Raw genomic sequence first — 23,497 nt, forward strand, 5'->3', positions numbered from 1 at the left:
GTTTCACAACTTCTTTCTTTAAAGCAAAACAGATTGAATAGTTCCACACACTGCTACACCTGAATGTTAGTTTTAGTTCTTATGAAGAACCTACTGTATTACATTACACAGGAATGTAACAGGCTATTGGCATCATCATGTGTATTCCCTCCTCCTTACCTTCATAGACGGATTATGAGATAATGGGCCCCTGGGCACAAACTCTTAAAGGGCCCCCCTATCCTCCCTATCCAGTCAGGTACTATGACTTTTCCACACAGATACATGCAATTAATGGCAAAAACATATTATGGAAGTCAGTGTTTTCCACAGGATTTTGGGATACTTTTGGAGGGACCCTGTACCATGTTGGGGGGGTCCGGTGGCATGCCCCCCCGGATTTTTTTTTACCTTTTTAAAGTAAAATGCATCAATCTGGTGCACTTTGAGAGGAAATTTGAGAGGCTATATCAAGTACAGTAGATTGGTCTGCAAACCCATGTTCTATGATGGAGGGGCCCATTTCAACAGATAAGGAGTGGATAGCTACTTTTTATGAACAATTTAGAATTCACACATAGAAAGCTAATTTATGTATGTGTGTGGGGGCCTTCAAAGCCCCTCATGGAGCCTTTGCTTTTGTATTTCTCCCCTACTAGTTGAGGGGCCCATGATGATTTCTATCTTGTTCAATTTGAATACATTTACATTTAGGCTATTCCTTTTTGGACCCTGTTATTGACATCAGTGACTGAGCTCTTTGACTATGCAACATGAAAAGTAACAGGGTATCAGTATCTCTGCCTAAGGGCCCCCCTGTGCCCGGTTTGCCCGTGCAGTAATCCAGCCCTGCTCACCTTGTGCAGTGACATCACACTTGTCGGCCGACATGGCCTTCATCTCCCGGGTGACTTTCTGCAGAGCCTCTGTCATCTCCACCTGGAGAGCATCAGTTCACAGTGTCAGTTACTGAGAGGGTGAATTAACATTAACACAGTCTCAACTACAAGGGCACATGACTCCCACTCTTTAGGATAAAAAACCCCTTTGTAAAGTCCTTATCATCAACCCAACCATTGTATCTCACTCCCATTCCAATACTGGCCAATTTGATGTTTGATTAGACATACAGCAAGTATCGCCAACTAAAGCCAATTTATTAGTCGACTCGTCAGTCAACAATTTAATCTGGAATTAATTGCAGTCTCTCAAGGCAAATTCTTGGGCGTTTTTCCACCAGATTTTTTAAATCTATATACCACTTTGCGTGAGGATCCATCTGTGTAGAGGACATGCCCTGCTGTCTCTGACCTGTTTCCTGAAGTCCTGCAGCATGTCTTCTCCACAGCCTCTGACGTAGGCCTCCAGCAGCACAGCATACCTCTGCTGGTAGTGCATGGACTGGGCTATCTCACTGCGCAGGAACCAGAAGAGAAAATGCCCAATACGCTTACTCTGTGGAGAGGAAGAGAGACATATTCAGAAGAGACCAGCTTTAATGAACTGTGATCGTAAATCGTAAATCATACACACACACACACACACACACACACACACACACACACACACACACACACACACACACACACACACACACACACACACACACACACACACACACACACACACACACACACACACACACACACACACACACACACACACACACACACACACACACACACACACACACACACACACAAAGAGGTGGCAACAGGAGACAAAAGTACTATAGGATTATGACAAAATCAGGACAGGTCAATGTTCAAATAGCAATAATGGTTGTAAATATTTAACCAAAAACTTTTTAGTTTAGTTTAATTTTGTTTAGTTTAATTTGAATTTAAAATATAGAGTACATGTGTGTGGGAGCGTCAGAAACCCTCACATGCTTGTATGAAAACCACACCTAAAAATGCCACACCCATGAAAACATTAGAATATTGAAATACAGAACTATCAAAGAAATCATTTGGAGGAAGTTTAAATCACACACAAGGGCAGATAAAAGACATAGGAAACATAGGAAACACACACACACACACACACACACACACACACACACACACACACACACACACACACACACACACACACACACACACACACACACACACACACACACACACACACACACACACACACACACACACACACACACACACACACACACACACACACACACACACACACAAGTTGTATTCATTACACACTGGCTGCAAACATTGCAGGACAGTGTGACAGGTGTTGGTCTTTCTTACCCTGAGAGCTCTCTTCAGCAGGAACCTGACCAGAGCGCTGTCATGGTAAGGCTCAAACTTGACTGCCTGCAAGACACACACAGACAAGAAGACAGACAGACAGACAGACAGACAGACAGACAGACAGACACACACACATACACACACACAGACAGACAGACACACAGTTAAGTAGGTTATTTCTTATGAAATAAACAGGATTTTCAGGTTTCAGTGCACACACGTCTTTTTCAACACACACACATACAATACTATAACTGTTGTCATGTTTTTGTTCACCATAGCAACCCCCCCCCCCCCCCACCTCCCTCGATACGCCCCAAACCTCACCATGTGTGATCTGGTGGTTTTGTGAAAGTTGACGTGTGTCAGGAGGTAGAATGTGGTTCAGCAGCTCAGAGGTGTTAACCAGACACATGGTGCACACAAGAGAAACATTGTAGTAGTCCAACTGTTTCCTTGTTGGTTTTCTGAGACCCAAAATGATTTTACTGCCATGTCTGCACAGCTATTAACATGATGTCCTGAATGAAACGCTTTGTTGTAGGCGATTGATGCTACTGCTAATAGATTTTTATTAGAAATGAATGAATCCATCACTTTGCTTTCAAATTAAAAACACTTCAGAAATAGCTTAAAAATAAAATATAATTTAATCAAAGCTTAGATTCGATGATTTAGTTAATATAAATTAAAAAAGGCTTTTGGAAAATAGAATATACCCAAACACAGGATTTCATGTAGATTGAGTATGGCCCTATACAATATACTGCCAATCATTCCATATATACACATCATTGATATTCTGTAAACACACATGTGACTAGAGTTCAGAGGATACAGACACAACAGTCTACTGTCAAGGTAAGAGTCATTTTCCTATCAGACCAAAAGGCTCTTTGTAGCTCATGCAAAGTTGACCACAGAGTCCACTGTGGAAACATATCAGGAGACAGATATACAGTGTGTGTGTGTGTGTGTGTGTGTGTGTGTGTGTGTGTGTGTGTGTGTGTGTGTGTGTGTGTGTGTGTGTGTGTTCTGAGCCACCTCTTTCCAATAGTCTGTGAAATAGTGTTAGCGTGAATGTGTCTGTCTCAAGTTCTGTCTTTCTGTTCTAACACACAGAGCTTGTGTGTCATTGACGGAAGAAGTGTTGAGAAGTAATATTAGAAATACCTCTAATGTAAGAATGCTCTATACAAACTGTCCTACTAGCATTCATTCTACTTGAGTAGAAGTAAGGCAAGGCAAGGCAAGTTTATTTATATAGCATGATTCGAGCACAAGGCCACTCAAATTGCTTTACAGGGGCAACTAAAAAAAATAATACCAGCACAATTAGATTAAAGGAATAGTTTGAAATTTTTGGAGGATATAAAACATGCATTATGTTCTAAAACCAATAGTTATGAAAGAAGATTACTACACCAGCCTTTTCTCTGTAAGTAAAAGTAAAATGACTCGTTATGCAGAATGGAAGTTTTCACAGTTCTATATGAATGGCTCATTATAAGTGAAGCATCCATATCCAAACAGCATTTTAAAGGCATAGCTTGTATAGGTGATACTTTCTTTTGTCAAATTCATTTCAACAACTTATATACAGTCATATGAAAAAGTTTGGGAACCCCTCTCAGCCGGCATTATAATTGACTCTGCTTTCACAAAAAAAAGATAAAAGTGGTATGTCTTTAATTTACCAGGAACAGCTAACTACTGGGATGTTTTCCAAACAAAGATTTTTTGAAAAGCAGTATTTGGTTGTGTGAAATAAAATAAAATGTGAAAAACTGGCTGTGCAAAAATATGGGTACCCTTGTGGTTTTGTTGATTTTAATGCCTGTAACAGCATGTAAAACTGATGACTTTAAACACAAAGTTGGTTGGATTATGTTGTTAAGCCTTGAACCTCATAGAAATGTCTGTTTAATCATGAGAAAATGTATTTTAGGTGCCTAAATGCAAGTTGCACTTCTCTTTGACTCTCTGCTGAAGTGAGACAGAATGGGACCATCAAAACTGCTCCCAAAATATCTTAAAAACAAAGATTATTCATTATCATGGTTTAGGGGAAGGCTACAAGAAGCTTTCCCAAAGGTTTCAATTGTCAATTTCTACTGTAAGGAACGTTGTCAGGGAATGGAAGGACACAGGCACAGTTGCAGTTAAACCCAGGTCTAGCAGACCAAGAAAAGTACAAGAGCGGCATATGCGGCGGATTGTGAGAATGGTTGCACACAACCCAAAGATCACCTTCAAAGACCTGCAAGAACATCTGGCTGCAGATTGTGTATCTGTACATGGTTCAACAAATCAGTGCAATGTTGCCGGCTGAGAGGGGTTCCCAAACTTTTTCATATGACTGTATATATTGTCTAGTGGTACTGTAGTTTTATCTGAAACAACGTGTAAATCCCTAATTTGCTAAATTACTACAGCTGTCAAATAAATGCAGTAATTTCAAATATGGAATGACTTTGTAAATGTAATGTGAAAAGGGAGTAGAGAAGAGCCACCTGAACGAGCTGCAGGAGGTATCTGAGCACATCATCATCTTCCAGCGTCTCCAGCTTCCTGACAGCCATGGAGCGCACCTGGGCGTCTGAGTAGTGACAGTCCAACAGCTGCATGGCCAGGCCCACATCCAGACCACTGGAGCAGGGAGGAGAGGGGGACAGGTGAGGGGACACACACACACACACACACTAACACACACACTGTGGGAGAAAAGGCTTTTTTTTTACCTGCTGTCCCACGCACTGCTGCGCTCCAAAAGACGGTGTGTCGCCAAAACATCTTCCTGTCTCCCCCACCTGACTGAGCCCAGAAGCTTCGGGTAGGCTCTGGATAGATGGATGGATAGATGGATGGATAGATGGTAGATGGATGACAAGAATAGATATCCAGCAATAAAAGCACAAAAATACAATAATGATATATTTTTAATGGATTTTTGGTCCATATTTATGCCTCCATGCCAGCGATATCCGAAGGCATAATGTTTTGTTATGCAACACTTTGAGAGCTTCTCTTCAAACTTAACACAAATGTCTACACTAACTCAAGAGTGAACTGAATAGTTGTTGGAGGTCAAAGTCCCTGTGACCTCATGCCATACTTTATGGTTTTTTGAACAAATTTAGCACAAACTCTCACTTGGACTTGAGGATGAACACTCTTCGTTTTGAAGGTCAACGTTGAAAGCCACTGTGACCTTGCGTTAAGCCAAATATCTCAAGAACGCTTTGAGGGATCTTCTGCAGGAATATTTACTCTGAATATATGGAGGTCAAAGGTTACTGCCACCTTACGTATTGTGAGGTCGCAGTCACCTTGGACCATATTGTAGCTACTAAGGAGTTGTATCTTCTTTAAACCATTGCTTACCACCACTGTGCTTTCACTGTTTGCGTGGGCAATAGGCATATAACCTCCAGGTGGTAATTCTAGTTCTTTTTTTTGGGGAATAAGATCAAATACAAACCTGGGGTCACGCATACACTCCTGCCTGAAGTGCCACAGCAGCTCTTTGTCCTCGGGGCTGAGTGGGTTGAGAGGGTCTGTGGCCACTATAGCCTCAAACTGTTTCTTCAGATGGTTGGGCATCTCTCTGTGAGCCCTCTCCCCTCCCTCTGCCTCCTCGCTGCCTGGCTCCCTGGCCACCACTCTGCTCTTAGGCAGCACCACAGGGTAGCAGTACTTATCCAGCAGGATGGCCACAGCCATGGTGGAGGCCTTGTCTGGGTTGGTGGCGGACGTTAGCTTGTCTGCGTTGATGCTGCTGCTGCTGCTGTCGTCTCCCTTCTCCGGCATCTTCCACATGTGCAGAATGAACTCGCCCTGACGCAGCAGGGAGCGGTGGTCGATCAACAGCAGGTTGACGTAGTACAGCAGGCGGCTCTTGGTCTTACCTGAGAGATGGACAGACAGACAGACAGACAGACAGACAGACAGACAGACAGACACATGGAAGCCTGTGCATTAACACTATGGTGCCTAATGTGTCGGATTTGATACATGAGTTTCTGATTCATCAACATCACCAAGTGTTTGCTAACTGAAAAGGTTATATGGTAAATAATACATACAGTTGGTTATATTTCAATATGAATATTTAACTATTTAAGAAATGTATAATGTAATATAGGACGGTATATATTTGATGCAAACCAGGACAAAAAAAAGTATTTTGCCCAACACAAGGCGAAGTAGGATTGGATTGGAATAAAAAGAAACAAACCAATTGAAATGTTACAAAATAGCATTGAGCAATATTTGTTTTATAGAAAGAGTGTACAAACATCAACATGATACAGCGGGCAACACACATTAGTAGACCTCACCATCATGGCTGCCTGTTCCTGCTGTGTTATCCTGGTAGGTCGAGCCTCCCTTGGAGTTAGGCGTCTGGGGCTGCTTCCCACAGACGACCTGGGTGGGAGAAATCCAGCAGATTGTCATCCTTTAAGAACCATTTCCCACCACAAATGACTTCCTCTGAAATGTACTACGATTACCAGAACAACTCATCAAACTGTCAAATGATCCCATCTGTCCTGTAAGGTGAGAGTTTACCTGCAGGTTGAGGCGAGCTCCTTTAGGCAGGTCTTTGATCTTAATGTTAAACTCCAGCCAGCTGTTCCACAACACTTCTTCATTGAAGGTCTTAGAGGTGGTCCTCTCCTGAGGGAGGAAAGACAGGGTTACAATCTGATGTCCTTAACCTACTGGCTATGTGTTTGGGAATAGAAGTGCAACCTGAAATTGTTGGCTGCTATTATTCATTTTATTCTTGCTGTTTATTCATAATTTCCATTAAATGTATTACACATACTTTCTTTGTATTACTTTTTATTATTAGCGGTGGAGATTCAAAATACCCTTCATGCACAAAATAGTCCCAGGAAATGATGCAGCATGTAATCATGCATTAATATTTTTAATCCACTGATAGAAATGTCACTTAAAAAACAGGAAAAAAACAAAATCTGACAGCAATCAGTTTGTCATACTGCAGGAACATGAGGGAGAGGACAACATTTGAATATCGTGCCTGGCTGTCATCAGACCTTGCTGCTTGTGCTTGCTTCAGTCTGGATTACCTGTGCTAGAAGCTGCTGGCCGTGGAAGATGCTGGCCTCTATGAAGACAATGAACTCTGGGATCTTGGGCAGAGCGGGGATGTCTATACCCAGCACCTTCACTCTGAACTTCCTGTTACAGTCCCACATGGAGATGGTGAACACGCGCTCGTGGTCCTTCTCATCGATGGTCAGCTGCTCATGGGTCCCTGGCACAGAAAAGCATCATTGAATACACTCTCTCACTCACTCACACATACACAAACACACACAGACACACAGACACACACACACACACAGACACACACACACACACACACACACACACACCTTTTTTTATCTACAGTGCTTATTACCTGCCACTCCGGTGCAGTCATCCACCTGAGCCCAGTCCTCCTTCTGCACCAGGTCCAGGTCTGTATCAGGTGGAGTCTCCAGCACCAGGTGAAGCTCCTCTCCACTCTTCAGACACTGGTGGATCCAGTTGAAGTTCTGCAGAGGCTGGTCCCCGTACAGATACTCATCCCTGAGAGAACACACTGAGACGGTCACTTCAGAACACTAAGAAGCCCTTCAGACACACCTCCTTTTCTCTTCTAGCTTTTCAATAGTCCTGGCTGAGGATAAACCAAACATGTGACCACGTATAATGTGTAATAGTGAGTGTGTGCATTTGTACATATACATATGTAAAACATTAATGGTCAATAGTGAGCCCATAAACACATCTATGTATGCTACCCCATTACAATAGTAACTACTCACACACAACTGTGTGGGAAGGCAACATATACAGTTTGGCATTGTCCAATATACACCAACACTTAACAAACATTGTGCAAATGTGCAATATTATTAACATCATATAACAATATGTGTGCAATTAAACTACGGCAATTTAGCACTAGAACTTTAGCAATAGAGCATACCTTGTTTGTCTTGAGCATCATTGTCTTTTGTCAAACAGTTTTCAGCTTATGTGATTATTGTTTGAAGTCTTTGTAAACTAACACTTGTTACTGTCTTCAGTGGCATAATCACAAGCATTTATACATTAGAAGTTTATGTACATCAACCTGCTAAGGGATAACATATAGAAATGATCCTCAGGCTGTAATCTTGCATATTTACATGTATATGTTCATTTGTATGCCTTGTCCCTGAAATAAATAAATAAAACATAAAATATTAATATAATGATCTTCTATGACACAATTTAGTGAATTACTCTTTTACTTTCTCTTTACACTACTGTCTCCCCATACAGTATATGCAGCTGAGGTGTCAGTGCAGATGTGTATCATGTGAGGAGACTCACCTTCCACACACACGCAGCACAAAGTCTGCCTCACACATGTTGTCAGCGATGCCCAGCAGAACTCTCTTATTGGCTGTCTTGGTGAAGAAGCTGGACAGTACCTGAACGAGGAGGGAGAAGTGTCAGCAAATACAGTGAGAGAGCAGAGAGTCCTAGACATAATGACCTCAGCACTACATGGTTCTACCTGTGCCGGGGTGTCATCTAGAGACACCTTGATGGTCTGGCTGGCCGTGCTGATGTGGATCACCACCAGGATGTGACTGTTAGTCACCTGAAGGGAGGGAAGAAGAGGAAACACATGTAGAACTTGCCTTCAGCTATGTGAAACTTTCAGACAATAATGAAAAGTCAGCAAGTCAGGTGAATGTGTGTTGTCAAAATGACTTTTTGTCCAAATCAGTGAGTATGCCTCCATGATCTTCTACCTGTCTGTACTGTGTGTGCTCTGGTAAAAAGCTGGTGTTAATACACAGCCTAAGCTCTGCAAACGAGTATGTTAACAAATGGGGGCCCACTGTAGCTAGCAAAATGTCCATTTACAGAGCCTAGGTTGTGTATTAATACCAGATTCAGATTTCAGCACACACACACACACACACACACACACACACACACACACACACACACACACACACACACACACACACACACACACACACACACACACACACACACACACACACACACACACACACACACACACACACACACACACACACACACACACACACACACACACACACACACACACACACACACACACACACACACACACACACACACACACACACACACACTACAGGACAGGACAGGTAGCAGATCCTGTGGAAGTATTCACCGATTTGGACAAAAAAAACGTTGACAACAAAGCATTCTCCAGATTCCCTGACTCCACCTTGGAGCAGCAAAGAGCATGTTTTGGATTATACAAACTATAACAGACCTTGCTCAGCAGGTGTTCAGGCAGTGGTTTGCGGGTCACCCAGGGGTCCATGGAGTAGAGTTTGGGGTCGCGCTCTGACAGCTCGATGCGTCGTGGCGTCAGCAGCTTCCTGCGGGTGAACTCCAGCTCGTCGTCGTGCACGTTGCTAACGTCGGTGACATCATACCCGATGAGGTAGTTGAGGTAACGCTGGTACTGCAGGGACTCATCACAGGGCTGGGGCCGCGGCACCAGCTGGATACGACCCACCTCTTTCTTCAGGGCTTTAAAAAAGGCCCATTAAAACACACACAGCAACAGAAGAACAGTGTTAGGGCCATGGGAGTGAAAGAAAAATCATGCACTTGCAGAATTAAGTCCTGAACAACCTAATTTATTTTTGAATTATAAAGAAGACGTCCTCTAATAGGCGAGACTATAACATCCTCTCTGTTTGCAGCAGACTGTGAATGTGAGACCAGAGTGCAAAGGCCATCTATTAAGCGCAACACCGAAGTGGAAAATATTCAATAATTTCACTCTGATACAGTGCGATGCTGTTATTAGTGGAGCTTACAGGAGTACGTTTATGGTCAAAATGAGGCTGTAGCAAAGATGCATCGACTGTTTTTTTAAATAACGCTTTGCTTGATTTATGGATCCAGGACGCTTGAATCTGTCAAATATCTTTACAGCTTTACTGATGTCTTTAAACTGTGGAGTTCATTCTCCACATTGTAGTTCATCTTTATTGACAACATTTTCGACTTTATTCTCAAAATCCATAATGGAAGAAAAAGAAAGCATCCTCCTCTGATTCTTTTCTCTCTCTCCTGTGGCTCCTATAGGTCTTTGGTTTACCTCTCCAGTAGCGGATGCAGTCCAGTGTCTGGAAGACCTGGTGCTTGTCGTAGATCTCACACAGGTTGCCTTTCTTCTGGTAGAGCAGGATGCAGTGGTCTGGGGAGAGGCGCTGGTAGAAGTCAGGACGCAGGTTTAAGGTCACCGCTTTCAGCCACACCTGAGCTTTCACCTGGGAGACACAATGAACACTGTGAGGAAAAAACAAACCCTCCCTCTTTTTCTCCACCTCCACCTTTCTGAAAAAAAAACCCAGTTAGCATCTTTATGACGTCACAAAGGGAGAAGCCACAACACCCATTAGCAACCTGACCTAGCGCTACCTCCACCTGTGATATGCACACCACCAGATCCCCCTGAATTTAACTGGCAGTTTGATTCAAACCAGCAGTTAGGTTCAGGGCCAATCATTGCAGACTGGGCTTTTTGAAAGGCGGGGCTTAAAGAGACAGAGACTGAAGAGAGGAGATTCAACAATGGCTCTGTGAGAAATATAAAGGCTTTTTTGGACACTACACCAGGAAAACAGTGTTCTAGTAGAAACACAAATTACAATTTTTAACCTGAAAATGAGCATAATATTTGGCCCTTTGTAACGCCCCACTGTTATTTCAATGATCCAGTAAACCATGGTTGACCTGCTCCACGGTCCAGTTGGCAGCCAGCTCCAGCAGCAGAGTGTCTGGGTTGGTTCCCCCCCGTGTGGCGGTGGGCAGGACAAACTCCACACTGATGTGATCCATGGAGGCTCCAGAGGACGAGCCGATGGCCTTCTTCCTCCTCCTCCTGCGCGGCTCTTCTCTACAGACACAGGGCTCTTCTTCGTCACTCGCCTGGGGCTGCTCCCCGTCCATCACCTAGCTGCACGTGGGGACGGATAGAATACTATGTGATCCCATGAACTTCACATGACCATAGCCACCAGCCATTTGTCTGACATGGAACACTGGCTCTGTGGGCTATGGGCCATCATCAATACACTATATTGATCTTTTTTTTAAATCAGTGATTAGAAAGTGCATCCATTGGCCTGAAGTGGTAAAATATGGGACATTATTCCAAATTTGCTGCTTATTTATGTATAAATCAATATATATATTTCAAATCATTTTCTCTATAAAATAATAAAACAATTACATTTTCCAAAGATATTAATATTAAAATAAAATGCAGTCAACCTCCTAAACAATTCTGATTCGGGGGAACCAGAAAATAACATTTAGGCCTAAGCCATTTAAAAAAGTTCCTCATTAATTTTATTTCAAGTAATCTTGTGGACTGTGGTCTGGGATCTTAATTGCAGTTGGCTTGGTTTTCATAAGTTCCATTGTAACAGAGGGGGTGGCGGTGACGTGGATAAAGAAATGGACTGTGGTGGTGATATGATGTGTGTGACACTGTGTTAAGTTGTTTGACTACTGGCAAGCATGAATAAACAATTATAGCCTACTGCTTTCCTAAGAGATAGTAGTAATGGGAATTTTGCTTCAACAAACTTTTGACTAGCCTACTAAGCTACAACATGAAGAATTAGCTAAAGACACTGTCAGCCTCATTTGGAGCAACATATCTAAGCAAAGCACTGCATCTTATTGTCTGCCTAAAGCAACAAGCCTTTAACTGTTTTTATATATTTGTGACATGTTTATTTATTATTAATTTAGGCTAGCCTACTTATTATCACGGTATGATTAATTATTTGTATTTGTATATACGTATGTTTAAACTCAATAAAAAAGTATTTTTTAAATGAATACAACTTTGAGGAATATAGTATAAGGAATAAAATTTGCAGTAGGCTACATCTGTAATTTCCTCTCTTCAGTTTATGGAGACAGTGTTGTAATACATGGTGACAGCCATATTAAAGTATCTACTGTCACAGGACTAAATGGCAGGAGTTTCCCTTCTGCTTCTTTCACATCAGCAGAGGAAGTTTTAGAGAAGCAGGAAGCAAAGAGTCGAGGCAGCATGGAAGTAATGTAACTACAGTGTGTTTTTTAGTGTCTTAAACGGTAATAGGTGTGTAGCAGTGATTCAGGGGGACAGTGACAGCATGGACATATAAACAAAGTGACAGCCACGCGAGCAGTAGCCTAAATAAAAGGTTCCAGAGCGGAACTGGCCCAGTCTGCGGAGAATGTAACGGTACAGCTGCCATAACATCGGAAGGAGAGGCGTCAATTTAGTAAAAAAGGCAATAATATGAAAGGTTATATTTCAAAATAACTCACCAATGAACGCAGACGGCAACGAGACCAGGAGCTTTCGGCGAAAGTTTCGGCATTTATGCTACATGAAGAGAGCTCAAACCAGAGTGAAATAGATGTTTTAAACTTTGTGCTGAGTCTGTATGGAGGAAACGCTGCGCTTCTACTCCTGGGGAATGACTAAGTTCACCGGCTAACTTATTCTAGCCAGCACAAGAACAACTTCCGGATATTCTCTTAAAAAATAAAACGTGTAGGCCTACGCGAGCTGTAAAATCGAATAGATTTTTAGGGAAGGTAGGCAGATAAACCATTATTTAAAAATGTTTAAAGAGGGAAAGTAAAGAAAGGAATGGAACTGTTGACGGATTTAGAAGGAAATAGGTTTTAAATGTTCTTGTCCCAAGCAAACTTGAGAGTACACTGTCCTGTTAATTATATTATTATTATTATTATTATTATTATTATTATTATTATTATTATTATTATTATTATTATTATTATTATTATGCAATTATCATTATCATCATCATTGTTAATTAATTAATTATTTACAATAATTCATAGGTCTTCATTGGGTCTAGCCACCTGAAAACAATTTAAAATCATTACGTTAAAATGCCTTCAATTATTCTGAAAGTGTTGGCCGGAAGTTCTGCTGCGTAGTCATGTCTAACTTGAAGTGTCTCTGGTGCAGTTCCTACTGTGACCACTGGAGGGCAGTGAATACACATAATACTATTATGTCTATCTTTGAGCTCCGCCAGCACAAAGTAAACATTTGTAGCCTATGATCTCCAGACCAAACAGCTATCATTAAAATAACCCTAAAATGATAACTGTTTAACCAATACTGATGTTACTTTTGTCATTTTAAATAGCCTGATCACTCTAAAAAGGACTTTGGACAATCTCTATTTCAATCCGTTTACTTAAACCCTGTTGCCTATTGAACATAATTTGGTCAAGTGCGCTAAAATTTTACTTGGAGGATTACCACAACTGTACCTATACTATACCACTTTTATACCCACATAAGAGATACATTACCCATTCATTTTGGATTAACTGTTTTATAGAATCAATAGAATAGTAGACAACAAAGTTTGCTATTTAAAATGTTGATTTGCTGGTGTACTAATATGTTATAGCACTTGCAATAACTGGGATTATCTCCCTGTTGAATCTATTCAGCTATAACTTTTATTATTATTATTTTTTTTTAAATTATTATTCATTAATCTTTTTTTTTTGCTTCTGTACCTTTAAGAGGTTGATGCTTGAGAGTTCGTACAGGGAATGTACGTTATTCTCTTTACATTGTTACAGAGAAGGTTTCCTTGCAGAAACATCATGTTAGACGAGTTATGCTGTACATAGGCTACTAAACTAAAGGCTATTTGTCTGCCTGACATTTTTAACATTTAGGCCTATTTATATTAGCCTATGGCATGTTTTCACTTCTGGGTTTATTTGTATTGCTCATGTTTAGCCTACTTATTGTTTTGGCATAACAGATCAGCACTGAAGAGAAGAATTTAAACTGCTCTCAACCTTTAGGTTCAAATGTGAATAGTGTGTCTCAAGTGTGTCTTTGAACATTTCAGTTTTTCTATTTAGTTATGGCTAAATTGCTATTAAAACGATCTATCCACCCACGCTATGAAATCATCTCGTCTCAGTCACATCGGAGACAACATGTTTTAAAACTGTCACTTGAGTCTTTCATCATTCTAACCCACCCTACAGTAGGCCTATGTTGTTGTGGCAATGTAAGTGAAGAGAACAAACTGCACTGGACTGACCAATGAGGAGACGAGATGCCGTAGATTGACACCAGCTCTGGCCAATGGGATCGCCGGGGAAAATGTGTTTACAACAGCCTCCCATCCCCGTACAAGGCGACTGTTTTGGTGAGTTGAGGAAAGTTCATTGAAACCATTTATGGCTTTTAAAGCGTGGAATTTGATATTTTTTTATACAACTTGGATGTTTTTCGCCTGAACTTGACAGACGAGTAATAATGTGGGACTGACAACGTTCATGTATGGCCGTAGACGCAGTTTTCACCGCTCTCTCGGTAAAGCTTCATTGTTGACGTTGTTTTGTTGCCTTTGCGCAGGAGGGTGACGCGTCCGTTCCAAGGTATTTATTTATGAGCCTACATTGTTACATTTCGAAACTCATTTATATCCTTATATTGTGCTTTTATACACATGCGGTGGATTTGTTCTTGTTTTCGTCGACGTAACTGAGTATTCCAACTTCAATTCTTTGTTTCGCCACAACAATAACACTGCTGCCTTCGTCTGAAGTTTTCCCAAGCTTAGCAACGCTGACACTGGTAGCAGTTAATATCAGGCGACAGTGTAACAATAGTTCGTTTGTTGTAGGTGGTTAATGTCGTGCTTTTACTCGTGTTGAACTACTTATTTAAACGTTTTATCGCTGCCCTTCTCAGTATTGAATGAATGGGCTTTTTATGCGCATGCGTGCAGGAGCTCAAAGTTTATAAACAAGAGGGAGTCACATGACGAGTGTATTGCGAAATAGATAAGAGCGAAACACGCTCTTATCATGTTTACATATTTAACGGAGACTGTGTTGCCCTAGGTCACCCTGTGTTACATTATGTCACACCAACCATGTATAGCCTATACATTAGGCCTACTGCTAAAAATAGGAGTGTGTGTGTGTGTGTTTGAGAGAGAGAGAGAGAGAGAGAGAGAGAGAGAGAGAGAGAGAGAGAGAGAGAGAGAGATGGGATACTGATACTGATGCTATTGTTTTACCAGAAATATTACATTTTCTTCCAACACTATATTTCCTACATCCTCCTTTTATCCGACCATGTACATTAAAAAGTAGTATGCAGTCACTCAGCTGTGTGTGTGTGTGCGTGTGTGTGTGCGTGTGTGTGTGTGTGTGTGTGTGTGTGCGTGTGTGTGTGTATGTGCGCATGTTTCAGTGACTGTGGACATCATGGTATGGGAGGTGAGGAACCCCGCTGTGCAGTCCAGGTCCAGTGAGCCCACACATCAAGACAAACAGGATTCCCAGCCTCAGGGTGAACACACAGGTAGGTAACCACAGAGAGACTGAAACAATTCAGGTCAAAATCAGTGAATATCTCCTCACAATCCTCCACCTGTCCGTACTCTGAGTGCGCTGACAAAAAAACAAAAACAGTGTTAATACCATGCCATTATACGTCTACTCAGCTATTCTTCTCACTGAATCACTGTGTAAATCTAACATGAGTTTTTGGAAAGGCTATGTTAACCTATGAAGAACCATGTCATGTGCTTTACACTTTAATCTCCTGTTTGTGTGTAGGGGTGATGGACGCTGATGGAGACCAATCACTTGACCTGCTCTGCTGTGAGGAACGCTTCCCCTCCTCACCCAGCAACCCCACCAGTGACAGTTACATGGAATACGGTACATTAGCCACCAGCATACACACCAGGTTTAATACAGCGGCCATCTGAATAGCATAATACACAATAACGACATTACAAGCCTTCATTCCAAAGCACCACATCTCAGCTAGCGATTGTCTCCTCCCTCGTAGACGACCTCCCAGACCTGCAGGAGGTCCAGGAGGAGGAGGTGGAGCCAGCAGCAGCCCCAGTCTACCAGGTGGATGTGTGTGTGTCTCACCAGGAGAGACACACACACACACAGCCTCCAGACACACACTGGCTCACACAGCTGGCTCACATCGCCACAGGGCCTCAGAGCCCACTGCTGCAGGAGGCTCCTCACAGCAGGTAGGTTTGCATGGCTGTCATTTTGGCCCAAACCATGTAAGATTTATTAATCCAAAAAATATCTGAATGTAAAGTAAATATACAAATAAACACACAAGCACATTAGGCCTTGAACAAATAATACATTTATACTTTTTTAGTTTTATATTATTTTAATGACTTTGTCAAATATACATTTTATTATTACCACTGATATATTATTATTACTTTAATTTAGATAAATATTGTTATTTAATTTGTATGTATTATAAGTAATACATGGTGATGCGTTGGCAATATTGTTCTTATAACGTTAATGTCAATAAAGCTTATTGATTTTAAATGAATCGCATGTAAGTCTGTGAAACAATGACCTGGATTTACCTTTTCTCAACTAGCTACAGCTTGTATGCAGGGCTGCATCACAGTGACGGTGTGATACTGCAACATCTTGAACATGAAGGAGTATTAGGGATTAACTTTAAGCTTCATTAGCACAGGGAAGCCCTTCTTCTGTTTGCCTAAGGCCTATAAAAAGACTGTTAGACCTCAGGGGATTCTCTGTAATGTGGGCAGTGGGTGCCACTTACGAGCCTGTGTCATTTGCAGCTCCCCCTTGGTCCGCCTCTCCAGCACCAGCTGTAATCTACATTCCTACGCCCGGCCTCCTCCCTCTCTCCCCAGCAGCAGCACCATGTCGCCCCCTAGAGGCCGTGGCAGGGAGCGCAGGCGCAGCAGGGTACAAAACACAACATAACACGTTTACCTGCTTCTTCCTATACCATTTCCAACAGTTCTAGTGTGTGCTATGTTGAAATGTGATGATCTTGATTGATTCATTTTTGTTTCCTTCGTAGTATTCTTTCATTTAGTTTGTTTGAAATAAAGATACTCATTATCACCACTCAGTCATTGCTGTAAGCACGCTGTCCAAGAGAGAAAAAATAACTAGTTTTGATTTTTAAAGTGGAATATTTTTAACGTTATCAGCAACTTAAACTGACCCCGCTCCACCCGTGTGCCTTAGAGAGGCTGTGTGTGTTCAAGTCAACAGTGAGCTGCAGTGGTGTGTGTGTGTGTGTTTGTAATGTAAACATACAGCCTGTGGGCTCAGTGACTGACTGTGCTTCCGCTTCATGACACCTCAGAAGAGCAGTGAATGTGGCTCTGCAGTGTCCACCAGGTCCTCTCTGTCTGATGATGAAGACATGGGCTGGAGCTTCTCCGGGCCGCCCGCTGCCTGGCACTGTTTCCTCAAAGGTAGAAGATACACACGTGTTAATCTCATCCATGTGTCTTTATGGTTGAATGTTTAAAATCTCAAAGCATTTATTCTCTGTTGTCAGGAACTCATGTGCGTTTCCACAGCGGCTCTAATGTGGAGTGGCAGGACGTGGGGGAGCTGGACTCTGCTGAGGAAGACTCCGGTGATGAGTCCACATCACTGAAGGTAGATGCTACAAGGAGTGTGTGGCTGCACTTAGGAATGTGAGGCCTCTCAAGTTCACTTAACACAGGAGGTCTCGCTCTGCCTGCCGTAAATTGTTTCATCTAAGTTGGCTGGGAATTGTATCTGAGCAAAGGCATTCGTAATTTGCATTTATTCATCTGTGTAACAGCTTTCTTATCACTGTTACAAAGAGCTTAAGCAGACCTAAGCACAGAAACATTACAATATCATAATTATAGTTAATAATGACTCTATGAACATGGTGCTCTATTAGCAGAGGGTCTCGTTTGCTGCAACAGGCCATGATTATGATCATCAGAGGAAAAATAAGACTTTACCATGAACATTTAAAAGTTCCAATCCTTTACCATGCTCAAAATAAATATCCACCCAAATCAGTGAATGAAAACGCTGCTTGTATTGCTGTTCTGCAGAGTTATGGCTCAGAGGGTCTGCAGCTGGTGGAGCATTCAGAGATGGTGCTGTCTGGCCAGGCCGTGCTACAGCTCACCTTTGACCCCGGGGCATTCGGACACGCCCCTGTGACGGCCAGGTGCCAACTGGATCACCCCTTCTATGTCAAAAGCAGAGGTACGTGTGATGATGATGAGACAAAACACCACAGCTAGAAAACAAACAACATTATACAGTGATCAACACTCAGCTTCCTTTTCTGTTAGGCTGGTCATCATTTTACCCGAGCTTGACCGTGGTGCATCATGGGATACCGTGCTATGAAATGGAGGTGGGAGGTGTTTGCCTTCCTCCGGGACACAGAGATGCCAAACACACGGACCATTCGCTGGTCTTTGACACTTTCAGGAGGTAAAGTAGAAAGCTACTGTCAGAAAAGTAGACATATAATACTTGTAAATAATGTTATAATAATTGTATTATGTAAAGCAGCAATAGGCCAATCAGTAATGTTTAAGTAATGTCTGTCAAAGCCCTGTTTTAATGTGTGTCCTCCTCAGTTATGACTTCACTCCTCTGGACTCGTCTGCGGTGTACGTGTTGAGCAGTATGGCCAGGCGGCGCCGGGCCTCCCAGTCCAGCGGGGGCGCTGTTTCTCCAGACAGAGACACATCACAAGGTGCTGTACATCCAGCCCTCTAAATGTTTAGACAAGTCTACTGTGTGAATGAGCAGAAACAATAAAGCTGTGAAGGTATTGGCATTTTTCAGGACAGACTTGCTTCAAATGACAGTTTTATATATAGTGGGTGACCTGGGGAAATGCACCTGTTGGAAGTACAATAGAACAAATAACTAAATACATCTTCACCTCATCACTTGATATTGTGAAAAGACTTGAGGCAGCGGTGGATGATGTCTTCTAAAGCAACTGTTATAGCTTCTTGCAATGTAAAACTTCCACCACTAGATGATGCCAAAATACACTGATACTACACACTGCACCTTTAAGAACAGACATCGATGAATGTACAATAACACCAAAGGATGAATTTCACAAAATACATTTTTTCAATCCAACAGATGCCCAAAGTCCTGGTCCCTCCCACTCTCCTCGTCGACAGCCAACCAAAAAGCAGCAAGCCAGCGCGGCAGTGAGCAACAACGCTGCGCCTGTTAAGTGCAAGCGGCCAATGAACGCCTTCATGCTGTTTGCCAAGAAGTTCAGGGTGGAGTACACACAGATGTTCCCAGGCAAAGACAACAGGTATGTGTGCGCTCTGTGTCTGTTGTGGAGCCATGGTATGCGTTTAGTGTTCACTGGATCGTAATGCGTGCGTGTGTGTGTGTGTGTGTGTGTGTGTGTGTGTGTGTGTGTGTGTGTGTGTGTGTGTGTGTGTGTGTGTGTGTGTGTGTGTGTGTGTGTGTGTGTGTGTGTGTGTGTGTGTGTGTGTGTGTGTGTGTGTGTGTGTGTGTGTGTTCAGAGCGATCAGTGTCCTCCTTGGTGAGCGGTGGAAGAAGATGCGCAGTGAGGAGCGGCGGGTGTTCACCGTGCAGGCCAAAGTGCTCGCAGATGAACAGAAAAGAATCAACCCGGACTGCTGGAAACGCAAACGAACCAACTCTGTAAGCACGCACGCACGCACGCACGCACGCACACCTTTATCCAATCTGTTGTACTACTGTCTAATTCTTCCTCTGTGTCCAACAGGGTTGTCAGGGAAATTAAGGCTGCAGACAAGAAGAGAGCCTGTGGGAGTACACACACAAACTTACACACATTCAGCAGAGACAAGGAAATGGAGCTACTATGCTTAACCGAATAATATATGCTTCAATATTACATATTTTTTTAACAACCGAATTGCCTTGATCTCCCAAAGTGAGGACTTGATTCAGTTAAGAGAAGCAGCATCCTCTCCTTTAAAAAAACTGCTCTTCAAAAATGTCCCCTCCCTCTCTCTTGCCTTTGAAAAGGTGCTAATGTAACATTTTAAAGCTAAAATCATTATCAGTTTTTTAGTAATTACAGCAAGATAGAGAACGTCAAATCTGTAGCGTCTTATCCAGAGAGGACATTTTTACCAAACCAAAATGACGATGCAGCTCGACTGGCTTTTATCTTTAACTGGAGCCTATCTCCATGAGTGAATTTACAGAAATGTGACAAAAAAAATGTTTAATTACATTTAAAAAAAAGAGATTCTGAACCTTTTCAGTTTCTCACCATATGCTTGAAACAGGTGGAAGTTTCGGTGCTGTAGCATTTTAGGTAGATAAGTAGATAATGTAGCTATTTTCCCAAATATATATATTATATACAGTATAAAGATATATATATATTCAAAGTATTTTCTTCCCTGTTATTTGCGTTTGCACTCAGTGTATTGTACTTGTCTATATATTTGATCTTTAATTTCAAGTTATTTATCATGTAATATTTAGTTATTAAACAAGTGTGCACCATAAATACTCAAGTAGAGGTAGAGGTCCTGGGGCTTTATTCAGCTCGACGTTAAGAGAGATCTGGCCCTTTGGATTTGAATTCCACCATATTTTCTGATATAGTGCTTCCCTATTTTATAAACGTGATTTTATTAGGGTGAATTTGCCATAACAGCAAGTAGTGCGGGTACTAGAAATAGCATGTTTTTCTCCTGGCCAATGTTTTGTTGAGAAAATACAGCAATTAATTTAACGCATTGTCACAAAGGATAAAAAATCATTTTGGTATGATACTGAAAATTGCCATTATAGCACAGGCAGCGGGATGACAGGAGGGTTTGTCAGACATAATTTACACCGCTGAAGTGTCTTTGAGCAGGACACGTAAAACAAAAACAGAAATGATACTCTCAATGCAGGAATTTCTATAATATATTTTTGATTCTAATATCTACATGTGCCATTATAGGATTTTCTAGCTGTGTTTAGCTTCACTCAATGTGTTTCCAGAGAAACATGGCTTCCATACAGCCTCATGGCTATTAAGTAGCTTCCTGTTGTGTTTAAAAAATATATTTTCTAGATCCTTTTTGTACTTGAACCAGAGGTCTGGCTAAGCAGAACTGCTGTTAGCTACCAGTTCTTCAAATTTATTAAATATTATGCCTGAAAACCAAGGACCCAGGGCGCGCAGGGCCCGAGATATGGAATTCAAAACGTAATCTTGACAAAGACAAAGCCTCTGCAATGTGATATTATCTCAAGTACTGAGTGCATGTATTATACACACTGCAAACATAATGAACTTTGGGGAAAGGACAGGGATTTGGAAGGCTGTAGACATGTCATGTGATTGGATGGTTCATGTAGTGTTGTATACATGCAGAGTGTGAAGGCAGGATGGGGTTCAGTGCTTGATTAAGTGACATTTTTACAGAGATATAGTAAGAAAAAGGATTGAATTTCTCCATCTTGTTGTGGGCACTCATACCCTCACTGCATAGTGAGGTGTATTCTTATTGCACTATATACACTTTATCTTATGTGACTGCTACATTATGATATGTATAATGGCCGATATTAATATGATTATATAGAAATATATATTTTTGGTTTTGACTTAATCTGTGTTAACCTTCAATGGTTGATTATTTAACCTTTGTCTTTACTATCATGTCATGTACAGGTGGATGAGAGGAGACAATGCAATACAATGTGTTGTAGTCAAAATAAAAGCATGATAAACCTGGAATCCTATTGGTCCTGTGTCTTTCCTCATCTGAAAGTTTAACATAAAAACATTAGGAGATTCCTTTCGGATCTGAACAAGAACATTTTATTTTGAAATCATAAACACGGTTTGCTATATACATACTGCACCAGTGAACGGCTGGAGATAAAAGGTAGAGACATTAAGCTGCTACTGTAATCATAGAGATACAAAGTGGTAACATTCCATTAACACTATTAACATGATCAATATTTCCAGGCTAAAATTATCAAATAGATTCATCACAGTTATATATGTGTAAATGACTAGAAAATCACTTTTTTTATAGTAAAATAGAAAATATATAGAGGTACAGTATAAACATACAGTAATTTGGCCTTTTGATGTATTCAGGGATATTTACACAAACACTTAGTACACATAGTACAGTTTGAATCACTGTCTGGCTCGGCTGCAGAGAGAAGCTGCAGCGTGCTTTGAAAGTGATTCAGAGGTTGATTGATGGTGTCTCACGCAATGGAAACATTTGGACTCCCTCCAAATGAGAACAGTCATAGTAAGTGGCACAGAGGAGCTGCGGGGATACACAGTCATGGCTCTCAGCTTCAGAAAGGAACATCTGCTTTATTAGCAGGGTGTTTAGCTGTTGGTTCATTCCTCTCCACTGATTGGTCTAAACACTAAATGCTTACCCTGTATAAGGATATATGACAACAGCTGAATTACTGTCTTATAGCTGATCATATTGTTTGATTACTCACTTGCAGGAATGGTTAGAAAAGCTTTGATATTTTCAACTAATAATACATTGTATGTATATAGTATAGTAGCCTGGTGAGACCAGCCTGATCTCATGCAAGATTCACATTAGTTTCTCTCCAGCGGATCAGTCTGGACTTTATCCAATATCATTGAGGAGGAGCTGGGCCGGAAAAATGACCGGGCCAATCAGAGCCAGTCTTCTGACCTAACGTTGTCCCTTATAGTGGAAGGCAGCTTCTGATTGGTTCATGTAGTCGTCAGTCGAGCCTTGTGAGACCATCCATATCTCACAAGCTTATTCGTCGATCCATGTTGATGTCAAGGACTACAACAACCAATCAGGGGCTGCCTTCCACTAACAGACGGTGCCAGGCTCCTCCCCACAGAGATTGGAGAAAGGCCAGACTGGTCTGCTGAGGAGAATAGAATGAAAGGCTTGCTTGAGATCAGGCTGGTCTCACCAGGCTATTTATATAGCACATATCAAGAAAATCAAAGTCGCCTACGTTCTGTCCATTATAAAAACTGGTTACCATAGCAATATATTGTCAAGTGACATATATTCAAAGTGAAACCTTTTACCGCCCCCGGTCATTGTCAGTCACATGGGCTGTTGTGTTTGTATGGGATATCACTTTAAATCCCTACCTGCATCCTTTATAAAACATTCTCCCCTCTTCTCTGACCTTTACACACGAGAGCGCAACAACACTTTAAGAAAATAGAAAAAAATCAAACAAAAATCACTGGTCATTATTTTGGCATATTAGTCGCACGGCTGATGTATCAAAAGAGGTTTAATTACAAG

The 23,497-nt window shown here is 41.6% G+C and overlaps 2 protein-coding genes across 3 annotated transcripts in view; one reads left to right on the forward strand and one right to left on the reverse strand.

Moving 5' to 3' along the window:
- Positions 1–12,796, reverse strand: part of pik3cg (phosphatidylinositol-4,5-bisphosphate 3-kinase, catalytic subunit gamma) — a 20,300-nt gene extending 7,504 nt beyond the window's left edge. The window contains exons 1-16 of the mRNA XM_080051046.1: positions 12,660–12,796; positions 11,064–11,286; positions 10,426–10,597; positions 9,586–9,848; positions 8,827–8,913; positions 8,640–8,740; positions 7,678–7,847; positions 7,343–7,530; positions 6,816–6,923; positions 6,584–6,671; positions 5,725–6,151; positions 4,985–5,083; positions 4,757–4,892; positions 2,241–2,306; positions 1,291–1,434; positions 837–918 (exon numbers count right to left, since the gene is read on the reverse strand). Coding sequence (XP_079907172.1) covers positions 837–918; positions 1,291–1,434; positions 2,241–2,306; positions 4,757–4,892; positions 4,985–5,083; positions 5,725–6,151; positions 6,584–6,671; positions 6,816–6,923; positions 7,343–7,530; positions 7,678–7,847; positions 8,640–8,740; positions 8,827–8,913; positions 9,586–9,848; positions 10,426–10,597; positions 11,064–11,279 — 2,347 coding nt within the window. The 5' untranslated portion in view covers positions 11,280–11,286; positions 12,660–12,796. The remainder of the gene's footprint in view (positions 1–836; positions 919–1,290; positions 1,435–2,240; positions 2,307–4,756; positions 4,893–4,984; positions 5,084–5,724; positions 6,152–6,583; positions 6,672–6,815; positions 6,924–7,342; positions 7,531–7,677; positions 7,848–8,639; positions 8,741–8,826; positions 8,914–9,585; positions 9,849–10,425; positions 10,598–11,063; positions 11,287–12,659) is intronic.
- A 1,737-nt stretch (positions 12,797–14,533) lies between these two features.
- On the forward strand, positions 14,534–21,905 carry LOC307268262 (HMG box-containing protein 1-like). 2 transcript variants are annotated; one of them, XM_080050823.1, is made up of 13 exons: positions 14,534–14,548; positions 15,604–15,714; positions 15,972–16,076; positions 16,210–16,408; positions 16,997–17,126; positions 17,536–17,647; positions 17,734–17,837; positions 18,272–18,428; positions 18,518–18,662; positions 18,812–18,930; positions 19,335–19,518; positions 19,736–19,877; positions 19,963–21,905. In XM_080050823.1, the coding sequence occupies exons 2-13, from the start codon at positions 15,618–15,620 to the stop codon at positions 19,978–19,980; spliced, it is 1,512 nt and encodes a 503-aa protein (XP_079906949.1). In that variant the 5' UTR covers positions 14,534–14,548; positions 15,604–15,617; the 3' UTR covers positions 19,981–21,905. The 2 variants fall into 2 exon arrangements, with proteins under 2 accessions (XP_079906949.1, XP_079906948.1); XM_080050822.1 differs by lacking the exon at positions 14,534–14,548 and adding an exon at positions 14,640–14,780.
- The last annotated feature ends 1,592 nt before the right edge of the window (positions 21,906–23,497 follow it).

Source organism: Ammodytes marinus (assembly GCF_949987685.1).
Source record: "Ammodytes marinus genome assembly, chromosome: 22".
NCBI classification, from domain to species: domain Eukaryota; kingdom Metazoa; phylum Chordata; class Actinopteri; order Uranoscopiformes; family Ammodytidae; genus Ammodytes; species Ammodytes marinus.

Excerpts from the sequence above, each read along its gene's own strand:
- LOC307268262 (XM_080050823.1), top strand. The coding sequence starts at position 15,618 with ATGGTATGGGAGGTGAGGAACCCCGCTGTGCAGTCCAGGTCCAGTGAG. Across the intron at positions 16,409-16,996 it reads CAGGAGGCTCCTCACAGCAG|CTCCCCCTTGGTCCGCCTCT; the intron begins GTAGGTTTGCAT and ends TGTCATTTGCAG. Across the intron at positions 17,127-17,535 it reads GGGAGCGCAGGCGCAGCAGG|AAGAGCAGTGAATGTGGCTC; the intron begins GTACAAAACACA and ends ATGACACCTCAG.